This window comes from Euprymna scolopes, chromosome 17 (assembly GCF_053919585.1).
Source record: "Euprymna scolopes isolate OS-2025 chromosome 17, ASM5391958v1, whole genome shotgun sequence".
Classification (NCBI taxonomy): Eukaryota; Metazoa; Mollusca; class Cephalopoda; order Sepiida; family Sepiolidae; genus Euprymna; species Euprymna scolopes.
This window is the reverse complement of record NC_136498.1, coordinates 48,539,400-48,566,653: the sequence shown is the minus strand read 5'-3', so window position 1 is coordinate 48,566,653 and position 27,254 is coordinate 48,539,400. Positions and strand designations below refer to the sequence as shown.

The 27,254-nt window shown below is 28.1% G+C and overlaps 1 protein-coding gene across 1 annotated transcript in view; it reads right to left on the bottom strand.

Moving 5' to 3' along the window:
• The window catches only part of LOC145296745 (glycine dehydrogenase (decarboxylating), mitochondrial-like), a 167,808-nt gene that overhangs the window by 7,891 nt on the left and 132,663 nt on the right, over positions 1–27,254 (bottom strand). The window contains exons 16-22 of the mRNA XM_080142778.1: positions 18,449–18,574; positions 16,593–16,672; positions 15,182–15,251; positions 13,192–13,304; positions 8,540–8,799; positions 6,994–7,089; positions 2,659–2,766 (exon numbers count right to left, since the gene is read on the bottom strand). Coding sequence (XP_079998904.1) covers positions 2,659–2,766; positions 6,994–7,089; positions 8,540–8,799; positions 13,192–13,304; positions 15,182–15,251; positions 16,593–16,672; positions 18,449–18,574 — 853 coding nt within the window. The remainder of the gene's footprint in view (positions 1–2,658; positions 2,767–6,993; positions 7,090–8,539; positions 8,800–13,191; positions 13,305–15,181; positions 15,252–16,592; positions 16,673–18,448; positions 18,575–27,254) is intronic.

Sequence of the window (27,254 nt, the reverse complement as noted above, 5' to 3'; positions counted from 1 at the left end):
TATAGCTATAAAATGTTCCAAAGCCATTTGTTTTCCTAGTTTTGCATATGAATTACAAAATATCTGATATTTCCCCAAAACCTCTGGCCTTTAGAGAGGGGAGACTAAAACTTTCTATTGTTTCAAATGATCTGAAATAACAGCAAAGGGAGAACTGATTCCAAATATTTCTAATTTGTTATATTGCATCTTTTTGGTTTTCATACATAAAGTAAATTTCACAGTGTATAAGGATTATTTGATACTGGAAATATTCATAATTGTACCCTATTTCCAAAAGAGGGGAGACATAACATATGAGAAATATTTGGAATCAAAGCCGTAATTATTGAGAGAATGAATGGATGAACGATTTGGGGGCAATTTTATCTTTATAATGATCCCTGGAGGGCAACCAGAGATCCCAGAAAATCCATTCTGGCAAAAATTTACTTTCACCATAATTATTGAGATGAAAACAAACAAATGGACAAACGAGAGTGAATTACTAGGTCCAATTCCCCCTTTGTCGAGTGACCTAAAGAAAAAAAGACAAAAAAACACTACTTGATCAATTTATGTTATTTTTGGAATATGACACCTTTGTTCTGTGATGAGTACATAAATCAGATTCTTCTACATTTTTTTTTTTTTTTCTAAAGAGGTTTAATTCGAAATAAGCACAGAATATTTTTCCAATCGTTATTTCTATAACACTGTTGGATTTTTATTCCTTTTGTCTGTATATTGCATGTTTGAAAACATTATGATACAGTTTTGGAGGTGATAGAAGATGATGGTCATTCAATTTTAAAAATAAAATGTTGGAGCTTACCTTACTCTTACAAAAATACCATATTCACTCTGTCTATTGTTCTTATATGATTCCCAATTTCTTTTAAATTTTTTACTTTGGAAAATTCGTTGTTAGAAGTATATAGGATGGAACAATAAATTTGTCACCCAAAAGAAAACAAGTCAGAAAAAATTTTTTTAAATGTCTCCAAACTCGATCCTCTACGCGTATAAGAATCAAACACATCCAAAAATGAAATATTGTTGACACATCTGGAGAAAAGCTGCTCAGAATAATCCTAACTGCCTTAAGTATAAAACCGGACTCAAAATCTGATAGAGGCTACTCTTCTCCCTTCTGTCACTTTCTCGCAGAAAAGATGTAAGGAGTCTATCTCTACTGTATTATTTTTAGGACAGGTGTTAGACCGAGCTTCAATCTATGGATTTCCCCTCTCTGTAAAACATTCATCGGTAACACTTGCCTAGCTACAATCTCTGCCAACAATTTCCCTTAAAAAGATCTTTGTGTGTGAGTTTGTTCTCTATGGACTCCTAAATGGCTCGACTGATTTTTATAAAATTTCATACGGAGGTACTTTATGTGCCTGGCAGTGTTCTTAGATTTTGTATCAGAAAGTTTTTTTTTTTTTTTTTACATGGGAGTCATCACTTATCAAAGCTCAAAAATCACTCGAAAATAAGTTATAGTATAGTAATCATTAACGGTGTGAACTGGGTAGAATTTGATTATTTATGCGGACAGTTCAACAAGAACTTGTTTACATTGAATTTGAAATCTACTATGTTGTAGTCAACTGGGAAGCAGGCCAACAAAACAGTGTTCCACAGGCGGGTAGTTCTGGGAAAGAAACTTTGTCCATGGAATCTGCATTTAGATTTAGGCACAGATAGAGTGCTGTGGGAATCATATATAGTGATTGTAGCTATTAGAGTGCTTTTTTGTGAAAGTTTGGCAAGAAGGACCATAGATTAAAGCTCAGTCGAGCACTTGTCATAAAAATAATAATAATAAAGCAGAGACAGGCTGGCAACATCTCTTCTGTAGGAAAGAGGTTGTAGGGAAGAGAAAAGGGCATAAGTATCGATAATCGAAATAATCCAATGAAAGAAGGAACAGACGATTTTGACCAAAGTTAACACCTTACACAGCCTAACATCATAAGTGAATTTGAGAAGTTTTATTACCACACAAGCTGAAAGGCCCATCATATAAAATCAACAATAGGCTCTTTGATATGACATTCGAAATGAATGTTTCTCTTTAGAACACAGTTGAACCATGATAATTGACTTTCGCATTTTAAACTTTAATTCAAGTCATTATATATAAAAATAATTTTATAAATTCAACAGTAGGTTCTCTACAGTGCAATGTAGACTAATGTATTGTGGACTAAATCACTGTGGGAAGACATGTTAAGTTTCCTCCCGGTGACCTAATGGATCCCCAACTAACGCAGGCAATCAATCGATTTGATTGAAAAATGGGTGATTTCAATTTCAATGGTAATAAAAATATGGGAGCGTGAAACATTTGTTTATCATCATTTAATCTCGGAATATTGTCGAGTTTTCCTGCTAGTCTGTACCTAACACTAAACAAAAACTCCATGAGCAATGCTTCTTTCTTAGAACTGCTCATCTATAGAACACAATACCACCAGGCAGATTCCCAGCTGACTATAAGAGGGTTGTTTTCAAGTCCAACAAAGTTTTCATTCAGATATCCTCATGAATAATCAATTTCTATCCTATTTCCACCATTACTGACTGGTGTTCTCTCATTAACCCTTATCCTCAACTGGCCTCTAGGCCTGTATAAATGATGTCCCCCTTATAAAAAAAAAAAAATGTACTTACAAATTAAGGCATCACAGAATCTGTCCAATTCTTCTTTGTCTTCAGATTCAGTTGGTTCAACCATAAGAGTTCCAGTAACTGGCCATGACAAGGTTGGTGCATGAAAACCTACAGAAAAATAAAAAATAAAAAAAGTATACAAGTCTTTGACAATGCCTTTTTGTCATGTTCCTCTCTATATAATAACTAGCATGGCTACCCAACGTTGCTGAGAGCAAAAGTGTAACATATTTCTATTCAAACTACTATATCTATCAATCTCTCATTTTCCTCCTCCCTTTCTGTAATATTGTCCAGGAACTAACATGTATACTAAGTTGTGAAGGAGAAAAAACATTTTGTTATGATTTGTTGAGACATTAACTTTTTTCCATTTTTTTTTATCCATTAGTAAAAAAAAAAAAAAAAAAAAAAAATTTCAAGTAAAAATATTTTCAAGTTTTATAAAATACTTTGCCTTTTCATTTGAATTTAGCACAATTTTTCTTGGGCCTAAATAATAAAGCAACTTTTAGGTAAAATTCAACTTTATTCGTAACACAGAGTTTTTCTTAAGCTGATACACTCATTCAATTGCTTCACTAACAATTCGATGCCTTTTTCTAGAACCATTTGTCTTTGGCCTCAAAATAAGGTTGTCGTAATTGTTGTCTCCATTGTTGCGAGGCTTGTTGTCAGGCTTGCGGAAGGTCGGTAAGCATGTTGGGGAGAGGGATATTCATCACCGATCTTGTATATGCTAGATATGCGTGTTCATACGACTTTGGATAAAAAGGAACAACATCAAGGAAAGTACATTTAAAGGAGAGACATCAAAAGGGACGACCTTAAAGCCGAGATATCTATATATATAAAAGTGAAAATGTATGTTCGCTTTTTGTGTATGTCCAAGAAAGGCTTTTTTTCAGAGAAGCGGTCGGTCGCCTAACAACTTTTTAAAACTTTTTATATCACATGTAAATCGTAATATCTCAGAATTAACAACGGAGCTTGCCTGTCTATTTAATTTGCTCGACTTCGGGAAGATAAATATTCAAAAGTCTTCGCTCGCCGCATGTAGGTTCGGCCTTTTCCTATAATGTTTCCCCCTACCCCCAATATCATTGGGGGGAAAAAAAAAAGTATTCTCGCACTAAATGAAATCCTACCCCGCAGTCAAAAGTTGACCTCATTAAGTCATTAAAACGTGCACCTGCCAAATCCAAGTAATTAAATAAATTCAGAAGTCTTTCCGTTAGCATCTCGCGGTGACCCAATGGTTAAAACCGTCGCACTTTTTTTTTTCACATTTTAATTTACAACTTTGCCTCAAGGCTTCGGGTTTGATCCTCATACTTACCTACCAAAACATTTTTTTTTTAACCCCCCCCCCCCCCGGGGAGTTTTGATTTACCCAAAACCACACACACCTCCAAACACCCGGGCAACGCCGGGTACCCCTCGCTAGTATTATATAAAAGTAAACATTTAAACAAGTAAATCAATGGTAGTACAATATATCCTCTATGAACATGTGTAAGTTCTTTGTGGAAATCATTTGTTGTATTATTGTTGGTGTCGTCTTACCTTCAGATGTAATTATTATAAGTTGATTGCTGTCTTGCGTTTTTACCTTGAAACGAAGGTATATGCTTGCTCACATCAGAAGTTCAGGCGAAAAGAGAAAGAGATAGAGAACGGAAGCGGAAAGAAGAATGCGAAACAGAAAGTAGAGACACCACCTGTCGGACAAACTGAAAACTAAGACAAGAGCAAATAACCGTTGCATCATTGATGAATGTTTGTGTGCATGTGTGCGCGACATACCTTTTCGCATATCAGTCTGAAAATTGTGTGTACGACAAGCCTCAGTTTCAGATCTAACTTTTTTATTGGAGCCAAATACTTCTTTCAAAGTCTGCCAATACACAGTAGTTGCTGCAAGCTAGAGAATAGAGTAGGTGCAGAAGCAATTTTAAATGTAATTTATGTAGTTTTTTTTTTGTTTTTTGTTTTTACATGGGGTTCTCCACTTATCAAGGCCCGAAGGCCACTCAGGGATAAGGGTTATTGCGTGTGCAGTAATCAATGAGATAGTATTGTAGTAATCATTAGTATTGGGTGTTTAGATAGAGTGTCTTACTTAAGGGGGCGGTTTGTCAGGAGTTTGTTTATCTTGGACTTGAAGACATCCTAGTTGTAGTCAGCTGGGAAACAGTCAAGCGGGAGAGAGTTCCACTGGCGTGCAGTTCTAAGAAAGAAGCTTTGCTCATGGAATCTACATTTGGATTTAGGCACAGATAAAGAGTGGGGAAAATTATTGACAGTAGTTTCAGCCAGACGGGTGTTTCTCGTGAAAGATTGGCGAGGGGGGGGACGAGGGATTGGAGCTCAGACGAGCACCTGCCATGGAAATAACGATAAAACAAAGACAGGCTCGCAACGTCTCTTCTGTGAATTGCAAAACTTGTGACACAGTGCAATATCTTGGTGAAAGAGTATTTAGTTTATGCCCATTTTTCCTTCAAACACACTAATAATTTATTATAAAGTCATATTTGTGTCTGTTCGTCCACAATTTGGTTAATACATACAAAATGTACACAGTTTCACAAAGAGAGTCTAACTCTGAAAACAAACTCTTAAATACTTTAATTCCTGCACGATTTCTATATATATTATTTATCCAAAAGGAACCAACATTCAAGAGGTTATCTGATTTGCATATTACAATAAAGAAAATCTATTTTAAGTTTTCAATGGAAATTCATATTAGAATTGTTTTAAGTATTCTATTTAGTAATATTATATAAAGTTGATTTATTTATTTGAAATTTAATTTATTTTTTACTAGCCTGGGTGCCCGGGCGTTTGGAGATGTGTGTTGAGCAAAAAAGTGGTAGTAGAAAGACAGGCTGACACTCGTACTGCAAAGGAGGAAAAGAACATGAAAAAAAAGCGTAATGTCTTTGCTGTTGTGCTCAGTGCCAAACCGGAAGTGGCGAAGGTTTAAAAAGGCTAGTTAATCGAAAAGAGAGGATGACTTTCGAAAATATTAGTGAGAAAAGCAACCCCTTCCTGTAGAAAAGTTCTCAGTTGAGGGTGAAGGAATTAATGTTTTTAGCCAATTTTTCAATATTTGTCGGCCGAAGAGTCCCGCTTCAAAACGATACTGATCTCGTGAAAATCTGTTGCCTCTGTCGAAAGTTTTAGGCAGACATACAAACATATGTACATACATTTAAACAGACAGATGAGATTTATATAATAGATTATTATTATAACCAACAGCTGCGTTTAAAAACGGAACCTAGGAGTTATTTCCTTTTAAGCTATGAGATTTTTTTCCCTCTTAATTTCATAGATGAAGAGGACTGTTTTATGCTTCCAAAAATCCAAAATATCGTCAACTTTCAGGAAAATCGTAACAACTTAGAATATTTGGTGCATCTTCAATAGCATGTGACTAAATCTTCCGCCCAACAATATTCTTTTTATTTTTTGTTTAAATTTTTTACCTGGCAATGTTGTATATACAGCTAGTGTTATATAATACTTGTTTGTGATGATTCTTTATTTATCAAGGCAATTGATAAACAAAACATCTACTATATATGATTTTTGCATCTCTGGTCATTTTGGATAGCTTTCACCTGCTGCTGACAACTCAGCTGACTGCTAATTTAACTTTAGAGTGAAATTGTACATATTTCATCCATTGTCTTATATTGGCATATAAAACTCTTTTCTGTTGCATTGAAACAGTTGCAAACCTACTATGAACAGCTTTCTCAATGAAAAATCCTTTGCGATTTTTCACAATTTCAATTCATCCTCATTGTTGCAATATTTTTGATATATAATAAGGGTATGATTAAAGAAAATTGGAATTTTTACTTATATGCACTGGTGATAGGGACTGACCAATCAAAAGGATCCACGTTTTGTTAGCAACGAATCAAAGTGAGATTGCTCCATAAAAATATTGGATATTTTAGAATTCCCACACATAATTTTTGCATCCACATGAGAAAGATCTTTGCTATTTGCCTGCAAAATTTTAAAGTCCAAGGCTTATACAGATCAGCTACCCACCGAAAACTCCTTTTCATCTCCAGGACTTGTACAGATCAACTACCAGCTGAAAAATCTTCTGGACATTTACTTCTATCAGGGGCCACATGTGTCTTAAAAGACTTTAAGTCTTTCTTCAGGTGAGAAGTTATCTTAGATTTGAAATTTCAAAGTCTTGGGTGCCAAGTGTCTAATTGTGGTGAATTGAGGACTGCTATTGTTTATTTATATGCCCTTGGAAGACAAGGCCCATCATAAAATTATCTATTCTCAACAACTTACCGTAATCCTGAAGGCGTTTGGCAATATCTGTTGCGTCAATATTGGCCATTTTCTTGAAGGGTCGACAGTCAATGATGAATTCATGGGCCACAAGACCTGAGAAGTATTAAACAAAAAAAAAAAAAAAAAACATACATTATAAAGACAACTACAGATTTTATATATATATATATATATATATATATATATATATACTAGCAAAAGTACCCGTCGTTGACTGGGTTCAAAAACAGCCTACAGAAAATGGACTCTCATTTATGAAAGTATGATAGGTTATGAAAAGGAAGGGTTGTAAAGAGAGCTTCGAATTTGGGGGTATCAAAACCAAAGCAAAATATGATGAAAGTAAAAATAAAATAGATAAACCCCAGAATTTATTATACCATACCTGTTCACACGGAAACACTTATCACAATATTCTGTGGATCTATATTAAAAAACCTTGTTAAACTTTGTGACATATTTCCAATGGAGGTCAGGTGCGAACGAACACCCCATAATTTTATTATACCATTTTTCTTCAAACTGAAACATAATTATCAAAGTATACTTATGCAGATAGATATGAAAAGTCTTTATTAAAGTTTGTGCCTATTTCTATTCTATGGAGGCCAGGCGCGAACGCAGACCCCACAATTTTATTATACCATCTCTATTTAAGTTAAAACATACTTATCAAAGTATTCTTATGTACATCTATATCAAAAACACTAGTAAATGTTTTTTTTTTTTTAATTTTTAAATTTTTTATTTCCATACTTTGTGGATCAGGTGCAAACGCAGACCCCACAATTTTAATGAACCACTGTTCTGCCAGATCAAATATACCCATTCCTGTGTCTCGATACATCTTCTATCATTATATGTGATCAGTTTTCTATAATAGTCAACCATATAGGAGCCTATTCGGGACCAGATACACACGGATGTTCAGCTTTATATTATAAGCCTGGCCTAATCAACTATACATTTTTGGTTTGTAACTTTATTGATACATAAACATCTTTAGTAACACACAAAATTAAGATTTTTAAAAATAAAAAATCTATACTGATGTATATACCCATGATGAAACAAAAGTATTATATTCCAAAAATCATATAAACTGATAAATTACTATTACTTTTAAATAAGAAAATCAAGTTTTATTAGTATCCGAGAAGTGACCATCTCATCCACTATTTTTAATAAAAACCTTTAAAAAAAAAAAAAAATTAAAAAAAAAAAATTAAAAAAAATCCAAGGGAAATAACTCAACAATAATTCATACTAAATTTATGTTTATGTTACAAATTCCCATAAATCGTTTAAGGATGATTTTCTTTACAAAAGTAAAAAAATCCTTGGTTACATAATTTTTAGAATATAACATTTTCATTTCATCACAAGTATGTACATCAGATTTTTTTTTGTATTTTTGTCTTTTAATATAGGAGAAATTCTGGACAAGAACCAAAAGGTTTTATTACTTCAGTCATCACTACCTATCATATTTGGTTTAACATCAGTTTAAATGTTTGTATGTGTTAGGCAGCACTCAACTTACCATTAGCATTTGTGTAAAGAGTGTCATAGAAACCATTTAAGCGCTGACTCATATAGTTGGCATTTAGGATGGCTATTTGGGATGCTTCTCGCAAGCCTTCACCGCCCATCATCTTCACATACGCCCATGATATAGGAAGGATGGCACTGGAACCAAATGGTGCAGCAGAGACCACACCCAAAGATTTCTGGTTTTCTCCATTCATACCTGTTGGATCAATTATCGGATGAGTCGGCAAGTATGGTATCAAGTGTTTCTTCCTAAAAAAAAAGAAAGAAAAAAATAAAATGGTAAATTTCCTTAAAAGTAAAATTTACACACAAAGCAGGATTTGAGGTCCCCAGTATCATACAGTACCAAGCCATATGTAGGGAAAATGAGTTATGTATACCATTGTGTTCCCCTAACTCTCTTCTGCACGGAGCCTAGGTCGGAGGTACAGAATGAATTTGACCGGTTTAAAATCCAATGTTTATGAAGGCGATCTCTGCTGAAAAAAAAGATAAACTGACTGATGTGGAGGTTCTGCTCATGTTTCTACCCCCTGCACATACACTTTATCTCTGTGGTGTCCTAGATAAACAAAAAATTAAAACTCTTCAAGACTTGGACGAAAATTTAATCTCAGAGGCAACTATGGCTGTCAATGAAGAATCTGATGATGTTGATGATCTGGATGATTATGATGTATTCACAGATTATATTGACACTAACATCAGCACTGAAGGATCAAGATGTAATGTAAGTGCAGTAAAACTTTGTCTTATTTCTTTCATTTTTTTTTTAACTTTATTACTATGTGTACAGGACATATATTTCATTATCATCGTTCTTACAATACTTATTACATTACACCATCATTGTTGAAATGAACATGACATGATAGCTTAGGCATTACACTTTCATTTAAAACAAACTCTAAATGAATATCTATTAGTTCCTGAGATACTGAAGTTACAAAGTTGCAAAATTTTCAACTTATTTTTTTACTTTTTTTTTTTTCAAGTAGCACTTAGTACCATATGATTCTGGGGAACCTGTTTCTGCTGCTACTAGATCAAATTGTCTTAAGATACTGGATTCTTGACTTAAAATGCACCAAATATTGACGTTATTGATCGATTTTTGTTTTTTTTCCATTTGTAAAACTCAATCATACTCTGCAGATTAAAAAACAAAAACAGCAAGTTCTTTCTACAAAAGAATCAAATCAAACATCATGAATAAATATTTGAAGATATGAAGGAACTTGAAACCTGAAAACGTTTTCCCGGATTACTGGAGTCAGTATTAACAAAAAATGAGTTGATATGTCGTAAAACAAAATAACCAAACCAAAGCAAACTATACATTTTAATGCCTCATATTATTTGGATTCTTCGTATCACAGTTCTCATTTCCAGCACTTGAACTCTGGGAATCTGCACAGAATTTTGAATGGAACTTTTTATTTATTACACAGGGGTAGCATGCTCTCGTTCCATCAGCCATGACTGGGTAGAAGTCATAAGTAATTTGCAAGTGTATTTTCAGTGTCACCTTGAATCTTCACCTTCCAAAAGTGTAACTTTTACCCAGTTGCAGCCTAGAATTTAGAGGAACCAGATTCTAATGGCAATCAATCATGTCAAGAATTTTTCTAAGATTCTTCTAACTTGGTTATTTTCTTTTACAATATATCGACTCATTTTTTGTTAATACTGTAATCTGGGAAAAAGTTTTCATGTTTCAAGTTCTTCATATCTCCAAATATTTATTCATGATGTCAATTCTCTATCTATATAAGAGCCAGGTATGTCCTAGGATGGAATACTGTTGCCACATCTGGGCAGGAGCTGCTAGAAAGGACTTGTCCTGCCTTGATAGAGTTCAAAATAGACTTCGTAGCCTCGTAGAAGATGTCCTTTTCTCTTCCCTGCAACCTCTATCTCACAGAAGAGATGTTGCGAGTATGTCTGATGTATCGTTATTTTCATGGATAGTGTTCAACTGAGCTCCAGTCTATGGTCCCCCTCGCCAAACTTTCACAAGAAACACTCGTCTAGCTGAAAACACTATCAATAATTCCCCCCACTCTTTATCTGTGCCTAAACCTGAACGTAGATTCCATGAGCAAAGATTCTTTCTTAGAACTGCACGCCTGTAGAATTGTCTTCCGTTTTCTTGCTTTCCAGCTGACTACAATATGGTTGTGTTCAAGTCTAACGTAAACAATTTCTTGATGAGCCGTTCCATATAAGTTAACAAATTTACTGAATTTCCATTACTAATGATTACTATATTGTCAAATTTCTACTGTACACTCTTTAACCCTTATTCTCGAGTGGCCTCTTGGCCTTGATAATGTGGTGATGCTTGTGTAAAATAATAATAAAAATAAAAAACTTGTCTCTAACCATCTCTTACATATCATTGCCAGCAGCAATGAAAACAAAAAAAGTTAAGCAGAGGGAATATGGTAAAGAAAAGGTATCTTTTATCTTCCACCAGACTATCCATACCTTTTTCTTCACCATATTACCTCTGCTTAACTTATTTTGTTTTCAAGTAAGACCTTTGACTTATTTGTTGTTTCATCAAATACTTCTGCATGCAAAATCCGATCCTGCATTTTGCTAATTCCTACCCTCTGATGAGAAAGAGAGTATTTCTTTGAAACTCCGCGGATTAAGAACTATCCATTTATCTAGTGTCTCCTTTTCAGATTAAATATGTTTTTAACTCATTTCAAAGTGTTTTTTTAACATATTTTATTAACTGTTTGCTCATGTATATATATATTATATATATATATATATACATACACATACATGTGTGTATATGTGATACATTTGGCACTAAACTCGCCTAGTTAATTATACTTATTTATATATCCTACTTTTATTTTATTTTTTTCTATTTTATGCCAACTGTATTTATACAATTACTTAGGGAATATTATTCATTTCCTTTGCTATCATTATTATCACCTTTTATTATTATCACTATTATTATTATAATTATTATCACTTATTATTATTATCATCATTATTATTATTATTATTATTATTAATGTTATTATCACCTTTTATTATTATCAGTATTATTATTATTATTATTATTCATGTTATCAGCTTTTATTATTATTTTATTTATATCGTCCTACATCCATATTTTTATGATTTTATATTTATTCAATCCATATCTGGCAATTTTTAATTTACTTAATTTCTCAGAGATTTTTTTATAGTCAATACATTTAAATAGATAAATACACTTAAGTTAGTTACATCCAAGCTTGCTTTGAGAGGACGCATCTTAGTTATTGGGAATAACATCCCACTCAATTCGTATAGATCTTTAATGTGTTAAACTCCATATGACAACTAACCCTGACAGTCCGGTAGTGAGCGCCACCTCCTTAACTGCTTGTCTTTCCTTTATCTCCCTTTCTTTCCCCCTACCCCTACGATCAAAGTCTTACCCATCTTATGCCCTTCACTTTGTTTTCCACCTTCTCCCCCCCCCGCTATTCCTATCCGTGTCTAGTTGAATATTTTAAACTCCCCCTCACCTGTAACCACCTTCCAATGTTTATTAAATCTTAAAACTTAACTGTTGTCAAATTAGAATTGAAATTCTCCCTCCCCTTTTTCTAATATCGTTTTTCTAATCATACTAACCATTTCTGTAAAGTCTGATGAAGTTACTGGGTCATTCATACGATTTGGTAATCGAAACATGTGTCACTAAGCAGATAAAACGGTGATAAAAAATATATATTTGCTCTGCAATAGTATTGAGCACTTTCTTCAGATTTTTACTAATTACCATTTTTGCTATATATATATATATATATATATATATGAGAAGTGGTGGTCATACAGTGTTTAGCTGTGGAGTTTGTATTGCGTGTTTAGATTCTGGACTATTGCATCATTATGTCCACTTATACCTTTAGAAAAGTTATACATCCATCTCATCTCCCTCAACTTCAGATAAAACAGTAGGGTAGATTGGGCTCTTAATTCAAAGCAAAGCAACTAGTCTAAGAATCTTGAACACTCTTGAAAAACACTTGCAATAATGTAGAATATGTGGCACTTGTGAACAAATCGTGTCAAACATGACAGAAAGACTTGCTGCTCTTCTCCAAAATGCATAATGCACTAATCTTTGTTTGCTGTTTCAAGTCATTCATCAAATGATGAGGAAAGGCCAGTGTACGTCTCCAGAAGAGTCTGGATTGTAACATGAGGCCTCCCAGCGACTGTTTAACATTTGAAGATCATAAAAATATCTTTGTCAGCAATTTCATTGTGCCTATCGCATGTTGAAGCGTGCACACACACACACACACACACACGACAGCCGGTAGCCAAAATGCACTGAACAATTTTGGGTGAAGCTGTCAAAACTGATTTTGCTGGTGATGAAAAGTTAAGTACTTGATCTCACAGCTGCCAGGACTAGAACACCTGTCAGAGAACAGGTCACACACACACACACACACACACATATATCATATATATATATATCCCAGAGGTATCCCAGCTAGTAACATTAAAAAAAAGTAAAGCAAAACTCTTGGCTAAGAATCAACTGAAAGCAATTGTTTTATCACTTTTTTTCCTGGAAAGGGATTAGTGGTAGGAATTTCATTTATGACTCACACTCCAATGGGTCCCATGCCAGGGCCGCCACCACCATGCGGAATACAAAAAGTCTTGTGAAGATTTAAGTGTGACACATCTGATCCATAATCCCCAGGGCGACATAATCCAACCTGGAATCAAAAACAAAAATTAAAAAATATTAACAGTTGATATGAAATCTGAATATCGGATATGAGATAAGATTTATGTAAGAAAAAATATGGATTTCTTTTTTTAATAATATTGAAATAGTTGAAAATAGTTGTTGTAATCATATCGAAACACTGACGCTGTTTAATCGCCAAAGTTAAGCAACTAAAATACATTTAGAAATTCCAGGTGCTGTATGTGCTCTTCGCTATCTTGTCATTGTTTCCAGTTGTTCAGCATTTTTACTTGCCACCTGACTCAAGCAGTGCTGATTCAGGAGAAGTGTGGTTGGATATTGTGCAACTCTTGCTTCGCAATTTCATATACAGCTAGCCTTGTAGAGAATATCCATTGTCTTTTGAAACTTGTATGTCTATCCGTTAGTCAGAATTTTTTAAAAAAATCTTACTTAGTGATTAATTTATTTATTGCAGACTATCATCCTCATCTTTCTTAGTTGTTGTTTCATGACATTTCGGCCAACTATTCCTCTGGCCTTCATCAGGTGGTAACCACGACCGGATAGGAACTCTGAATCTCTTAACTGCATCCTTAGCAATTACTGCCTTCCATAGTTGTTGTCGTCTCACCACATTTTCGCCAGGTAAGCTGCTGGCCGGCTTTGGGTAGGATTGAAACCACTATTTTCAGACAATTCTCACCTGAAACCATTGAGATTCGACGTCTCTATCCACTGCGCCACGGGCCCCGAAGAGCGATCAAGGTTGGATTTTTGGTCTTTTAAATCCACATTTATTTATTATCTGATCTTCCATGGTCAGGTCCGGATCGAATGGTATATATCAATCAAATAATATATTTACTTAGTGATGTTTGCATCTTTGGTCGCTTTGGGGGGGGGGGGGGCTTTCGCTTACTGTTATCTATGCAGATGATTGCAGATCCATACCAAAGTTTGAAATAGCATTTTTAGATCCATCCAAGCATTACATTGCAGAATTTCTCTCCTTTCATTTTCAAATATAAGACACCTGAATAACCTTTTGACATGGAAAATATTGCATCAACCTTAGATAAATTCCCAACTAAAGTTGATGCCATGACTGCAAATGAAAACAAAAAAACTTAGTCTTGAAGCTGAGGTTCTACCAACTGAGCTATTTGGACTTTCTTATAAATAGAGCTTAAAAAATTACCTTAAAATAATGATTCTTGTTACCGTAGTGAAATTTGATATATTGAATTTAAACGTAAAACCAATGTCGCAGTCATGAAAACATGTAAAAATTATGAAAAACGATAATGAAAATAGATTTCAAAGACAATTAATGAAAATTGAGTTTTGCAAAAAAAAAAAAGAAAAAAAAGAAAAGTAAAAAGAAAAGAAAAAAGAAAAAAAAGAAAAGAAAAGAAAAGAAAAAAGAAAAGAAAAAAGAAAGAAGAAAAGAAAAAAGAAACTAGAGAGTTTGAATTGAACAAAAGGGAGATAAATATTTTCTGAAAACTAAAAATCTTCGGCCAATTTAGCAGAACTTAATTTTCGCTAATTGTCTTCATAAAACTGTTTTCATTAATAATTAATTTTCTATCTTATTTATCATAACTTTTGGATATTTTCATTACTGCGACATGACAATTCAGATACCATTGGTTTCACTTGAAATTTAATATAAAAAATTCTACCCAACTTCCACCACCAACAATCACTAAGCTGTTGTCCCAGTGACCACCTCACAATTCTCAAGGGGTCTCTTGGACTTGATAAGCAGTGACTACTTTGTAAAAAACATCACTATACTCATAATCACATCAAAAGAAAAAGAGGAAAAAAAACAAAAGAAATCTGAGGAAAAAATAAAATGGGCAGATTTTCTACTCTCTTCAAAATATTATTTACCTGAGCATTCATGTTAGCACCATCAAGATAAACCTGTCCACCATTTTGATGAATCAATTCACAAATTTCTCTGTTAAACAATAAGAAAGAAAATATATACTTCCCTGTGATTCTTGGTAAAAACATTACGTGAAAGACAAAGAACATAATTCTAAAAATTAATAAGAATTTCTTTTTTTAAGATTAAAAAAAAAAAAAAGTGTTTAAAAGATTGCAAAAAAATTTTGATATTGTTTTCTTAATTAATGAAACATTATTTTAAATAAAACTAAAACTAATGTAAACATGTATAAATTTAAAAATTACTCAAAACAAAATTTTAAATTAAAAATTAATGTTTTAACTAAAGTAAATTTTAAAATTGATAAAACGGTTTTAAATCGCTAAAAAATATTTTTAGATGAAATAAGTGTAAAACTTAAAGTATTTTTAAATAAATTTTTAAAATTAACAAAAACAGAATTTTAAACTAATAAAACAAATTAAAATAATTAAAAATTTAAACTTTATTTTTTTTTTAATATCAGACAAGTTTAGATTCGTTTAAAAATTTCATCTCAAATCTCCCAATATAGGATATTTAGTTTCTCTTCCACTGCAAGAACTGGGAAGTAGGATTGAGAAGTCAGCATCCGCAAGGAGGGGGTACTCTAACCAGCAAAAAGTGCCTGGGTAGCCCCATCAGCATTCACTGGTAAGGGAGCCTCATGCGATTACCAATAAACTAACCTTTTCTCAAAGATAAAAGATAAAAGCCTGGGAGAGTGGACCTCCTAGAACTGCATAGAACCAGCATTACACAATCAAGTGGACCAGGTTATTATAGAAATGGTCTAATCTGTTGATTTTAAGAACCGAGGATAAAAAATTCATAGCCAATAAAGACCATGCAACTGATTCTTTATACCATAATAACAAAATTGGTTAAGCTTTTTTTTTTTCAATTATACAAGATACATTCTTGACAATTATGATGTATCTTGTGAAAGAGTTGACCTGGTCATGGATGTTATTTCACAGGTTTTCTAAACTAGTTGTGTTAACTAGTGATTCAAAGAAAGAATTAAAAAAATAAAATAGCCAACTTTGTTTCATCATGCATATCTAACGATGTCATCCAATTAAAACCTGTTTTATTGAAATCCATATTCATTACACAAGGTCTTTTTGGAAATAGGGGGGGGGTGGAGGAGGTGATCTTTATTCATAACAATAAATATTTATTATTATTACCAGCAATGAAAAGTTTTTTAAAGAAAATTATTAAAAGAATTGTTTTTGGAATTGGAAATTAAGCTCAAACTTTTCCAATACCAACATCTCCAAAATGTTTGATTTTTGCAATTTCTGATTCATACTAATTTATATTGAGAATGACAATAATTAAAAAAAAAAATTTTTTTAATCATACCTGATGCCTGTATCGAATACACCATGGGTTGATGGATAAGTAACCATTAAACAGGCCAGATGGTGCTTGTATTTTTCCACCTATAAAATAAGATAAGTAAATGCTTAGTATTTTTTTTTTTTTTGCTAGAGCATATCATGACCAATAGCTTAATCGGATCAAGCCTTTCTAACCGTGCATCTAGTCACAATAAGAGCCAAAGTAGAATGGTGTGAATCATGTGACCATTTAGGCAACAAAGACATGAACAGTTCAGCCATAAGGATCCACCTATAGCAAAGAGATCTTACCTTTCTCCAGAGGTGCAGTTGAGATATTTTACAGTCCAAGTTGACACAAATAATCAGACCCAAATAGAGGAAAAACAATACATCAATGAATCTTAAGAGGGCAAGCAGGAAAAGTCCCAGGCATAACTAATAAAACCACATTTGGTTAGAATTTACCCTTGTTAATACACTGTTTCCAATGCTTCACTAACAATTTTATACTTTTTTGTAGCAAAATGTTTCTTTGGCTCAAAATACTCTATAGATAAGCTTCGGCATTGGAGCAAAATCTATCCTTGAAACATCTTTTTTGAAGTCCACAAACAGCCATTAGTCAGTCCTGGTCATGTCTTTAGAATAGGGTATGCGCAGAAGCAATATGAAGTGCAATTTATGTAGTTTTGTCATCAATGCAATCAACTTGTGACACATTGATTTGGCTTAAACATTTGTTCCCATTATTTCGTGACTAGCAGGGAAACACAACATTGCCTGGAATTGAATGAAGATCAACGAATGTTTCACCCTCTCACATATATTATTGTCATTGAAATTGATGAAAGCATCCCTCTCCCCCTTTTTTTTTTTCAATCAAATCGATTTATTGCTTACTCTAATTGGGGACTCACGATAGTGGACTGGGAAGGTTCATATGCCTCTCCACAGTGACTTTGGTCACACTATATTTTAGTTTACATTGCACTGTAGAGAAGCTATTGTTGATTTTATAAAATTATTTTATATAATGGCTTGAATTAAAGTATAAAATGCAAAAGTTAAGTACCATGGTTCAGTTGTGCACTAAACAGAAACATTCATTTCAAACATGCCCCTGTCATATCAAAGAACCTGATGTTGATTTTATATGTAGGGCCTTTCTGCTTGTGTAGTAATAAAACTTCTCAAATGTACTTGCGATATTAGACTGTATAAGGCGTTAATTTTAGTCTAAATCACTTGTTCCTTCTTTCATCAGATTTTTTGATTAACGATTATCAATAATTACTGAAGACATTCTGATACAAAACCTATATAAAGAACCCTGCCAGGCACATAAAGTACATTTGTGTGAAATTAAAAGAAAAACAAAAAAACTGCCATAGGAAACAAACACACACAGAGTTTCTTTTATATAATAGTAGATATATTTCTCCTTTTAAACACACTAATCATGCTTTCAGATTTGAAATAGTCATTATTGCTGGTTCTTCTTTCTATACAAAATACCTTTGTGCATCCCAAAATACGGAAGCCAAAATCTCACTTAGTGAGGTTTGCATCTTTGACTGCTTTGGACAGCTTTCACTTACTTTCATGCAGTTGATTTTCAACTGCACTCTGAAGTGGCAGATCCATACCAAAGTTTGAAATAGCAGTTTTAGATCCATCCAAGCATTTCTCGTCTGTCAAATGTAAACACATTTCCATCCCGAAACAAGCACACTGAAATGGACACATAATATGAATAGATTCCCGTTTGAAAATATTTTGGATTTTTAAAAGAATTTTGTTTGTTTATTTTCCTCTGAAGATTTATCAAATCAAGTAAGTTGTGTTTGATTAAGGAAAGATAACAGATGTTCTTACCATTTCTGTAAGATGCTTCTTGTCTATGGCACCAGTGGAGTCAACTCTGATAGGTTGAATTCTCATTCCGGCCATTTGTGCACTTGCAGGGTTAGTACCATGGGCAGATACAGGGATTAAACAAACCTGCAAGAAACATAATGAACATGACATTAGAGAAAGTAGAATACATGATGTGTGTGTGTGTGTGTGTACGTGTGTGTTTGTACATGCAGGTGCACGTGTGTGTGTGTGTGTGTGTGTGCATGCGGGTGCATGTGTGCATGTGGGTGTGCATGTGGGTTCGTGTGTATGTGCATGCGTGTACGTGTGTGTGTGTGTGCATGTGTATACGTGTGTGTGTGTGTGTGTGCATGTGTATACGTGTGTGCGTGCATGTGTATACGTGTGTGTGTGCGTGTGTACTGATTTAATTCCAGTGACCAAATAAACCGTCAGTCTAAAATCATAATTTTTTAATTATTTTTTTTAATTTTTGCAAATTCTTATATTTTTATTGCTTTACAATTATTTATTTTTTATTATTTTTTTTTTATTTTTGCAAATTCTTATATTTTTATTGCTTTACAATTATTTATTTTTTATTATTTTTTTTTTATTTTTGCAAATTCTTATATTTTTATTGCTTTACAATTATTTATTTTTTATTATTTTTTTTTTATTTTTGCAAATTCTTATATTTTTATTGCTTTACAATTATTTATTTTTTATTTTTTTTTATTTTTGCAAATTCTTATATTTTTATTGCTTTACAATTATTTATTTTTTATTTTTTTTTATTTTTGCAAATTCTTATATTTTTATTGCTTTACAATTATTTATTTTTTATTATTTTTTTTTTATTTTTGCAAATTCTTATATTTTTATTGCTTTACAATTATTTATTTTTTATTATTTTTTTTTATTTTTGCAAATTCTTATATTTTTATTGCTTTACAATTATTTATTTTTTATTATTTTTTTTTTATTTTTGCAAATTCTTATATTTTTATTGCTTTACAATTATTTATTTTTTATTATTTTTTTTTTATTTTTGCAAATTCTTATATTTTTATTGCTTTACAATTATTTATTTTTTATTATTTTTTTTTTATTTTTGCAAATTCTTATATTTTTATTGCTTTACAATTATTTATTTTTTATTATTTTTTTTTATTTTTGCAAATTCTTATATTTTTATTGCTTTACAATTATTTATTTTTTATTATTTTTTTTTATTTTTGCAAATTCTTATATTTTTATTGCTTTACAATTATTTATTTTTTATTATTTTTTTTTATTTTTGCAAATTCTTATATTTTTATTGCTTTACAATTATTTATTTTTTATTATTTTTTTTTTATTTTTGCAAATTCTTATATTTTTATTGCTTTACAATTATTTATTTTTTATTATTTTTTTTTTATTTTTGCAAATTCTTATATTTTTATTGCTTTACAATTATTTATTTTTTATTATTTTTTTTTTATTTTTGCAAATTCTTATATTTTTATTGCTTTACAATTATTTATTTTTTATTATTTTTTTTTTATTTTTGCAAATTCTTATATTTTTATTGCTTTACAATTATTTATTTTTTATTATTTTTTTTTATTTTTGCAAATTCTTATATTTTTATTGGTTTACAATTATTTATTTTTTATTATTTTTTTTTTATTTTTGCAAATTCTTATATTTTTATTGCTTTACAATTATTTATTTTTTATTATTTTTGCAAATTCTTATATTTTTATTGCTTTACAATTATTTATTTTTTATTATTTTTTTTTATTTTTGCAAATTCTTATATTTTTATTGCTTTACAATTATTTATTTTTTATTATTTTTTTTTTATTTTTGCAAATTCTTATATTTTTATTGCTTTACAATTATTTATTTTTTATTATTTTTTTTTTATTTTTGCAAATTCTTATATTTTTATTGCTTTACAATTATTTATTTATTATTATTTTTTTTTTATTTTTGCAAATTCTTATATTTTTATTGCTTTACAATTATTTATTTTTTATTATTTTTTTTTTATTTTTGCAAATTCTTATATTTTTATTGCTTTACAATTATTTATTTTTTATTATTTTTTTTTATTTTTGCAAATTCTTATATTTTTATTGCTTTACAATTATTTATTTTTTATTATTTTTTTTTATTTTTGCAAATTCTTATATTTTTATTGCTTTACAATTATTTATTTTTTATTATTTTTTTTTTATTTTTGCAAATTCTTATATTTTTATTGCTTTACAATTATTTATTTTTTATTATTTTTTTTTTATTTTTGCAAATTCTTATATTTTTATTGCTTTACAATTATTTTTTATTATTTTTTTTTTATTTTTGCAAATTCTTATATTTTTATTGCTTTACAATTATTTATTTTTTATTATTTTTTTTTTATTTTTGCAAATTCTTATATTTTTATTGCTTTACAATTATTTATTTTTTATTATTTTTTTTTTATTTTTGCAAATTCTTATATTTTTATTGCTTTACAATTATTTATTTTTTATTATTTTTGCAAATTCTTATATTTTTATTGCTTTACAATTATTTATTTTTTATTATTTTTTTTTTATTTTTGCAAATTCTTATATTTTTATTGCTTTACAATTATTTATTTTTTATTATTTTTTTTTTATTTTTGCAAATTCTTATATTTATTGCTTTACAATTATTTATTTTTTATTATTTTTTTTTTATTTTTGCAAATTCTTATATTTTTATTGCTTTACAATTATTTATTTATTATTATTTTTTTTTTATTTTTGCAAATTCTTATATTTTTATTGCTTTACAATTATTTATTTTTTATTATTTTTTTTTTATTTTTGCAAATTCTTATATTTTTAATGCTTTACAATTATTTATTTTTTATTATTTTTTTTTTATTTTTGCAAATTCTTATATTTTTATTGCTTTACAATTATTTATTTTTTATTATTTTTTTTTATTTTTGCAAATTCTTATATTTTTATTGCTTTACAATTATTTATTTTTTATTATTTTTTTTTTATTTTTGCAAATTCTTATATTTTTATTGCTTTACAATTATTTATTTTTTATTATTTTTTTTTTTATTTTTGCAAATTCTTATATTTTTATTGCTTTACAATTATTTATTTTTTATTATTTTTTTTATTTTTGCAAATTCTTATATTTTTATTGCTTTACAATTATTTATTTTTTATTATTTTTTTTTATTTTTGCAAATTCTTATATTTTTATTGCTTTACAATTATTTATTTTTTATTATTTTTTTTTTATTTTTGCAAATTCTTATATTTTTATTGCTTTACAATTATTTATTTTTTATTATTTTTTTTTTATTTTTGCAAATTCTTATATTTTTATTGCTTTACAATTATTTATTTTTTATTATTTTTTTTTTATTTTTGCAAATTCTTATATTTTTATTGCTTTACAATTATTTATTTTTTATTATTTTTTTTTTATTTTTGCAAATTCTTATATTTTTATTGCTTTACAATTATTTATTTTTTATTATTTTTTTTTTATTTTTGCAAATTCTTATATTTTTATTGCTTTACAATTATTTATTTTTTATTATTTTTTTTTTATTTTTGCAAATTCTTATATTTATTGCTTTACAATTATTTATTTTTTATTATTTTTTTTTATTTTTGCAAATTCTTATATTTATTGCTTTACAATTATTTATTTTTTATTATTTTTTTTTTATTTTTGCAAATTCTTATATTTTTATTGCTTTACAATTATTTATTTATTATTATTTTTTTTTTATTTTTGCAAATTCTTATATTTTTATTGCTTTACAATTATTTATTTTTTATTATTTTTTTTTTATTTTTGCAAATTCTTATATTTTTATTGCTTTACAATTATTTATTTTTTATTATTTTTTTTTATTTTTGCAAATTCTTATATTTTTATTGCTTTACAATTATTTATTTTTTATTATTTTTTTTTTATTTTTGCAAATTCTTATATTTTTATTGCTTTACAATTATTTATTTTTTATTATTTTTTTTTTATTTTTGCAAATTCTTATATTTTTATTGCTTTACAATTATTTATTTTTTATTATTTTTTTTATTTTTGCAAATTCTTATATTTTTATTGCTTTACAATTATTTATTTTTTATTATTTTTTTTTTATTTTTGCAAATTCTTATATTTTTATTGCTTTACAATTATTTATTTTTTATTATTTTTTTTTTATTTTTGCAAATTCTTATATTTTTATTGCTTTACAATTATTTATTTTTTATTATTTTTTTTTTATTTTTGCAAATTCTTATATTTTTATTGCTTTACAATTATTTATTTTTTATTATTTTTTTTTTATTTTTGCAAATTCTTATATTTTTATTGCTTTACAATTATTTATTTTTTATTATTTTTTTTTTATTTTTGCAAATTCTTATATTTTTATTGCTTTACAATTATTTATTTTTTATTATTTTTTTTTTATTTTTGCAAATTCTTATATTTTTATTGCTTTACAATTATTTATTTTTTATTATTTTTTTTTATTTTTGCAAATTCTTATATTTTTATTGCTTTACAATTATTTATTTTTTATTATTTTTTTTTTATTTTTGCAAATTCTTATATTTTTATTGCTTTACAATTATTTATTTTTTATTATTTTTTTTTTATTTTTGCAAATTCTTATATTTTTATTGCTTTACAATTATTTATTTTTTATTATTTTTTTTATTTTTGCAAATTCTTATATTTTTATTGCTTTACAATTATTTATTTTTTATTATTTTTTTTTTATTTTTGCAAATTCTTATATTTTTATTGCTTTACAATTATTTATTTTTTATTATTTTTTTTTTATTTTTGCAAATTCTTATATTTTTATTGCTTTACAATTATTTATTTTTTATTATTTATTTTTTATTTTTGCAAATTCTTATATTTTTATTGCTTTACAATTATTTATTTTTTATTATTTTTTTTTTATTTTTGCAAATTCTTATATTTTTATTGCTTTACAATTATTTATTTTTTATTATTTTTTTTTTATTTTTGCAAATTCTTATATTTTTATTGCTTTACAATTATTTATTTTTTATTATTTTTTTTTTATTTTTGCAAATTCTTATATTTTTATTGCTTTACAATTATTTATTTTTTATTATTTTTTTTTATTTTTGCAAATTCTTATATTTTTATTGCTTTACAATTATTTATTTTTTATTATTTTTTTTTTATTTTTGCAAATTCTTATATTTTTATTGCTTTACAATTATTTATTTTTTATTATTTTTTTTTATTTTTGCAAATTCTTATATTTTTATTGCTTTACAATTATTTATTTTTTATTATTTTTTTTTTATTTTTGCAAATTCTTATATTTTTATTGCTTTACAATTATTTATTTTTTATTATTTTTTCTTTATTTTTGCAAATTCTTATATTTTTATTGCTTTACAATTATTTATTTTTTATTATTTTTTTTTTATTTTTGCAAATTCTTATATTTTTATTGGTTTACAATTATTTATTTTTTATTATTTTTTTTTATTTTTGCAAATTCTTATATTTTTATTGCTTTACAATTATTTATTTTTTATTATTTTTTTTTTATTTTTGCAAATTCTTATATTTTTATTGCTTTACAATTATTTATTTTTTATTATTTTTTTTTATTTTTGCAAATTCTTATATTTTTATTGCTTTACAATTATTTATTTTTTATTATTTTTTTTTATTTTTGCAAATTCTTATATTTTTATTGCTTTACAATTATTTTTTTTTTATTATTTTTTTTTTATTTTTGCAAATTCTTATATTTTTATTGCTTTACAATTATTTATTTATTATTATTTTTTTTTTATTTTTGCAAATTCTTATATTTTTATTGCTTTACAATTATTTATTTTTTATTATTTTTTTTTTATTTTTGCAAATTCTTATATTTTTATTGCTTTACAATTATTTATTTTTTATTATTTTTTTTTTATTTTTGCAAATTCTTATATTTTTATTGCTTTACAATTATTTATTTTTTATTATTTTTTTTCATTTTTGCAAATTCTTATATTTTTATTGCTTTACAATTATTTATTTTTTATTATTTTTTTTTTATTTTTGCAAATTCTTATATTTTTATTGCTTTACAATTATTTATTTTTTATTATTTTTTTTTTATTTTTGCAAATTCTTATATTTTTATTGCTTTACAATTATTTATTTTTTATTATTTTTTTTTTATTTTTGCAAATTCTTATATTTTTATTGCTTTACAATTATTTATTTTTTATTATTTTTTTTTTATTTTTGCAAATTCTTATATTTTTATTGCTTTACAATTATTTATTTTTTATTATTTTTTTTTTATTTTTGCAAATTCTTATATTTTTATTGCTTTACAATTATTTATTTTTTATTATTTTTTTTTTATTTTTGCAAATTCTTATATTTTTATTGCTTTACAATTATTTATTTTTTATTATTTTTTTTTATTTTTGCAAATTCTTATATTTTTATTGCTTTACAATTATTTATTTTTTATTATTTTTTTTTTATTTTTGCAAATTCTTATATTTTTATTGCTTTACAATTATTTATTTTTTATTATTTTTTTTTTATTTTTGCAAATTCTTATATTTTTATTACTTTACAATCATTTCACAACATGAAAATAAAAATACAGTCTTTAGTTGTCGCACACTGGATTTAATTATTAAAATAAGAATACCGAGCTAAAACAAAGTAGATGAAAACAGCAAAGGAAAAGACAAGGTAAAATTCATAGTGAAGAAGATGATTTGAGAACCCTTCCCTCCCCCAAAAATAATAATGAACAAAACGTGGACAAATTTTCAAGTTGCCATTTTGGAATCAAGTAGTGATAAGATTCTCATGTCATGATTTAAAACTTTAAACTGTAGAAAAAAAAATCTCAAAATTTTAAATTGCTGGTTTATAAAATTTTGTTTACTGTTATAAGTAATCTCTCACTCTCTCTCTATAATAGGCAAAAATGTGTGTGTGTGTGTGTGTGTGTGTGTGCCTTGCAAAAACTTTCGACATACGCTACGGATTCTCACAAGATCGGTATCATTTTCGAGCTCGATCCTTCGGATGACAAATATCGTAAATTGGCCGAAAACATTCATCCCTTCATCTGGGCAGTTTTGTACAAAGAAGGGTTGCTTTTTTTTGCTGACATTTTAGCAAGTCCTCATCACCGTTGGATTAACTATGTTTAATTTCAACGCTCTCGACTTCTGGTTGCGCGATGGAGACATCAGTTAAGACATTACGTTTTGTTTTCTTTTTTTTTTTTTTAACAGGCTGCCCACTTTTTTTTGGGGGGGGCTTCCTTACACACACACACACTAGTGGAGGGGGGTGGTACCTGGCGTTGCCCGGATGTGTTGAGTAAGGAAGATATTATATATATATATATATATATATAAATAAATCTGAGGGTTTTTTTTCTCACCATCACATTGATTTTAAAAGCCTATATTTTCTAAAAGATTATTAAAATGAATTTCTTAATATACTCAGTCATGGATATGCATGGATATACTTCATGTGTGCATCTGAGCGCGTGAGAAAGTATCAGTAGCAGTGAAGGCTGGCTAGGTTGCGGAAAAAATTAGCAGCAGCAGCAGTTGAAAAAGGCACATATGCAAATTAGGAAGTGTGTGCGAGAAGAGAAAGGAAAAAAGGAGAAAAAATGCATCTCGTGCTCAGAAGAGAAACAAAATGAACGCCAAAGATAATGAACATGTAAAGGCCAAGATGAGAATAGGCCGGCTGGAGCCAGCATACGGTCAGCAGAAAGAGAAATACATGCCAGACTAAAATGGGTACGTGGCAGCAAGAGAAGTTTTAAGTGGGGTCGAAACGGGAGAGTAATGTGTAACAAAAAGTTTGTTAAAAGAAAAAAAAAAAAAATGAGGACCTGGATTTTTATTTATTTTCTTCCCGTTTTATTTTATGAATTACTAAAGTGTCATGGCCACGTTACACATAAAGGTTAATTTGCATATTCCTTTGAAAGAGGAGCATTCAATAAATAATTATTATTAATTAATATTAATTAGTATTTTTTGTGGTTTCTTATTAGATGATTGGGTTTCATTTAACTATTATGCTTAATTCTTTTTATGCATAGTTCCTACATTGTGCATAATAGTATAGAATTTAGGACGAAAATGTTCTAGCACACGTGCGTTTTTATATGTACATACATAAGTCTAAAAATTTGATATACAGGGTATTTGGACCTTCGGAACACTTAATTTAGCTGCTAAGGGGTCAAAATTGGAGAAAAAAATTGACTAACTCTTGAGTATTAATACATATGTATTTTTTAGTTTCAAGTCACTTAATTTTTAGCCTTTTTTATCCATTTGGTGATTGCTCAGACAGTGATGGCGAAGACTAGCGCTGAATGTTTTGGTTTCAATTCCAGCTGATGGCACCAAAGTCTTATTTTTTTTTTTTACTTTAAAGTCATTACTATATCTATTGGGTACAATATAATAATTGAGAATTTGTTCTTTAATAATAAATACAAAATCTGCATGAATTAAAATATGATATATAAGCATATTTTATGACCAGGAAATGCAAGGTGTGTGTTAGTAACAATTGAAAAATATTACATTTTATTGGACAACTGAATATGAAAAATTAGTTAGTTTAGAAGATTACTTATTAGTCTTATGTCAGGCTTTATTCCAAGTCGTAACTTCAATATCAATGATTCTAACTTTAAATATACAAGCGTAACAAAAGATACTTAGCAGCAGAGATAATTAGATTTAATTTATTAATTTTATTGAAAAGCGTTAAA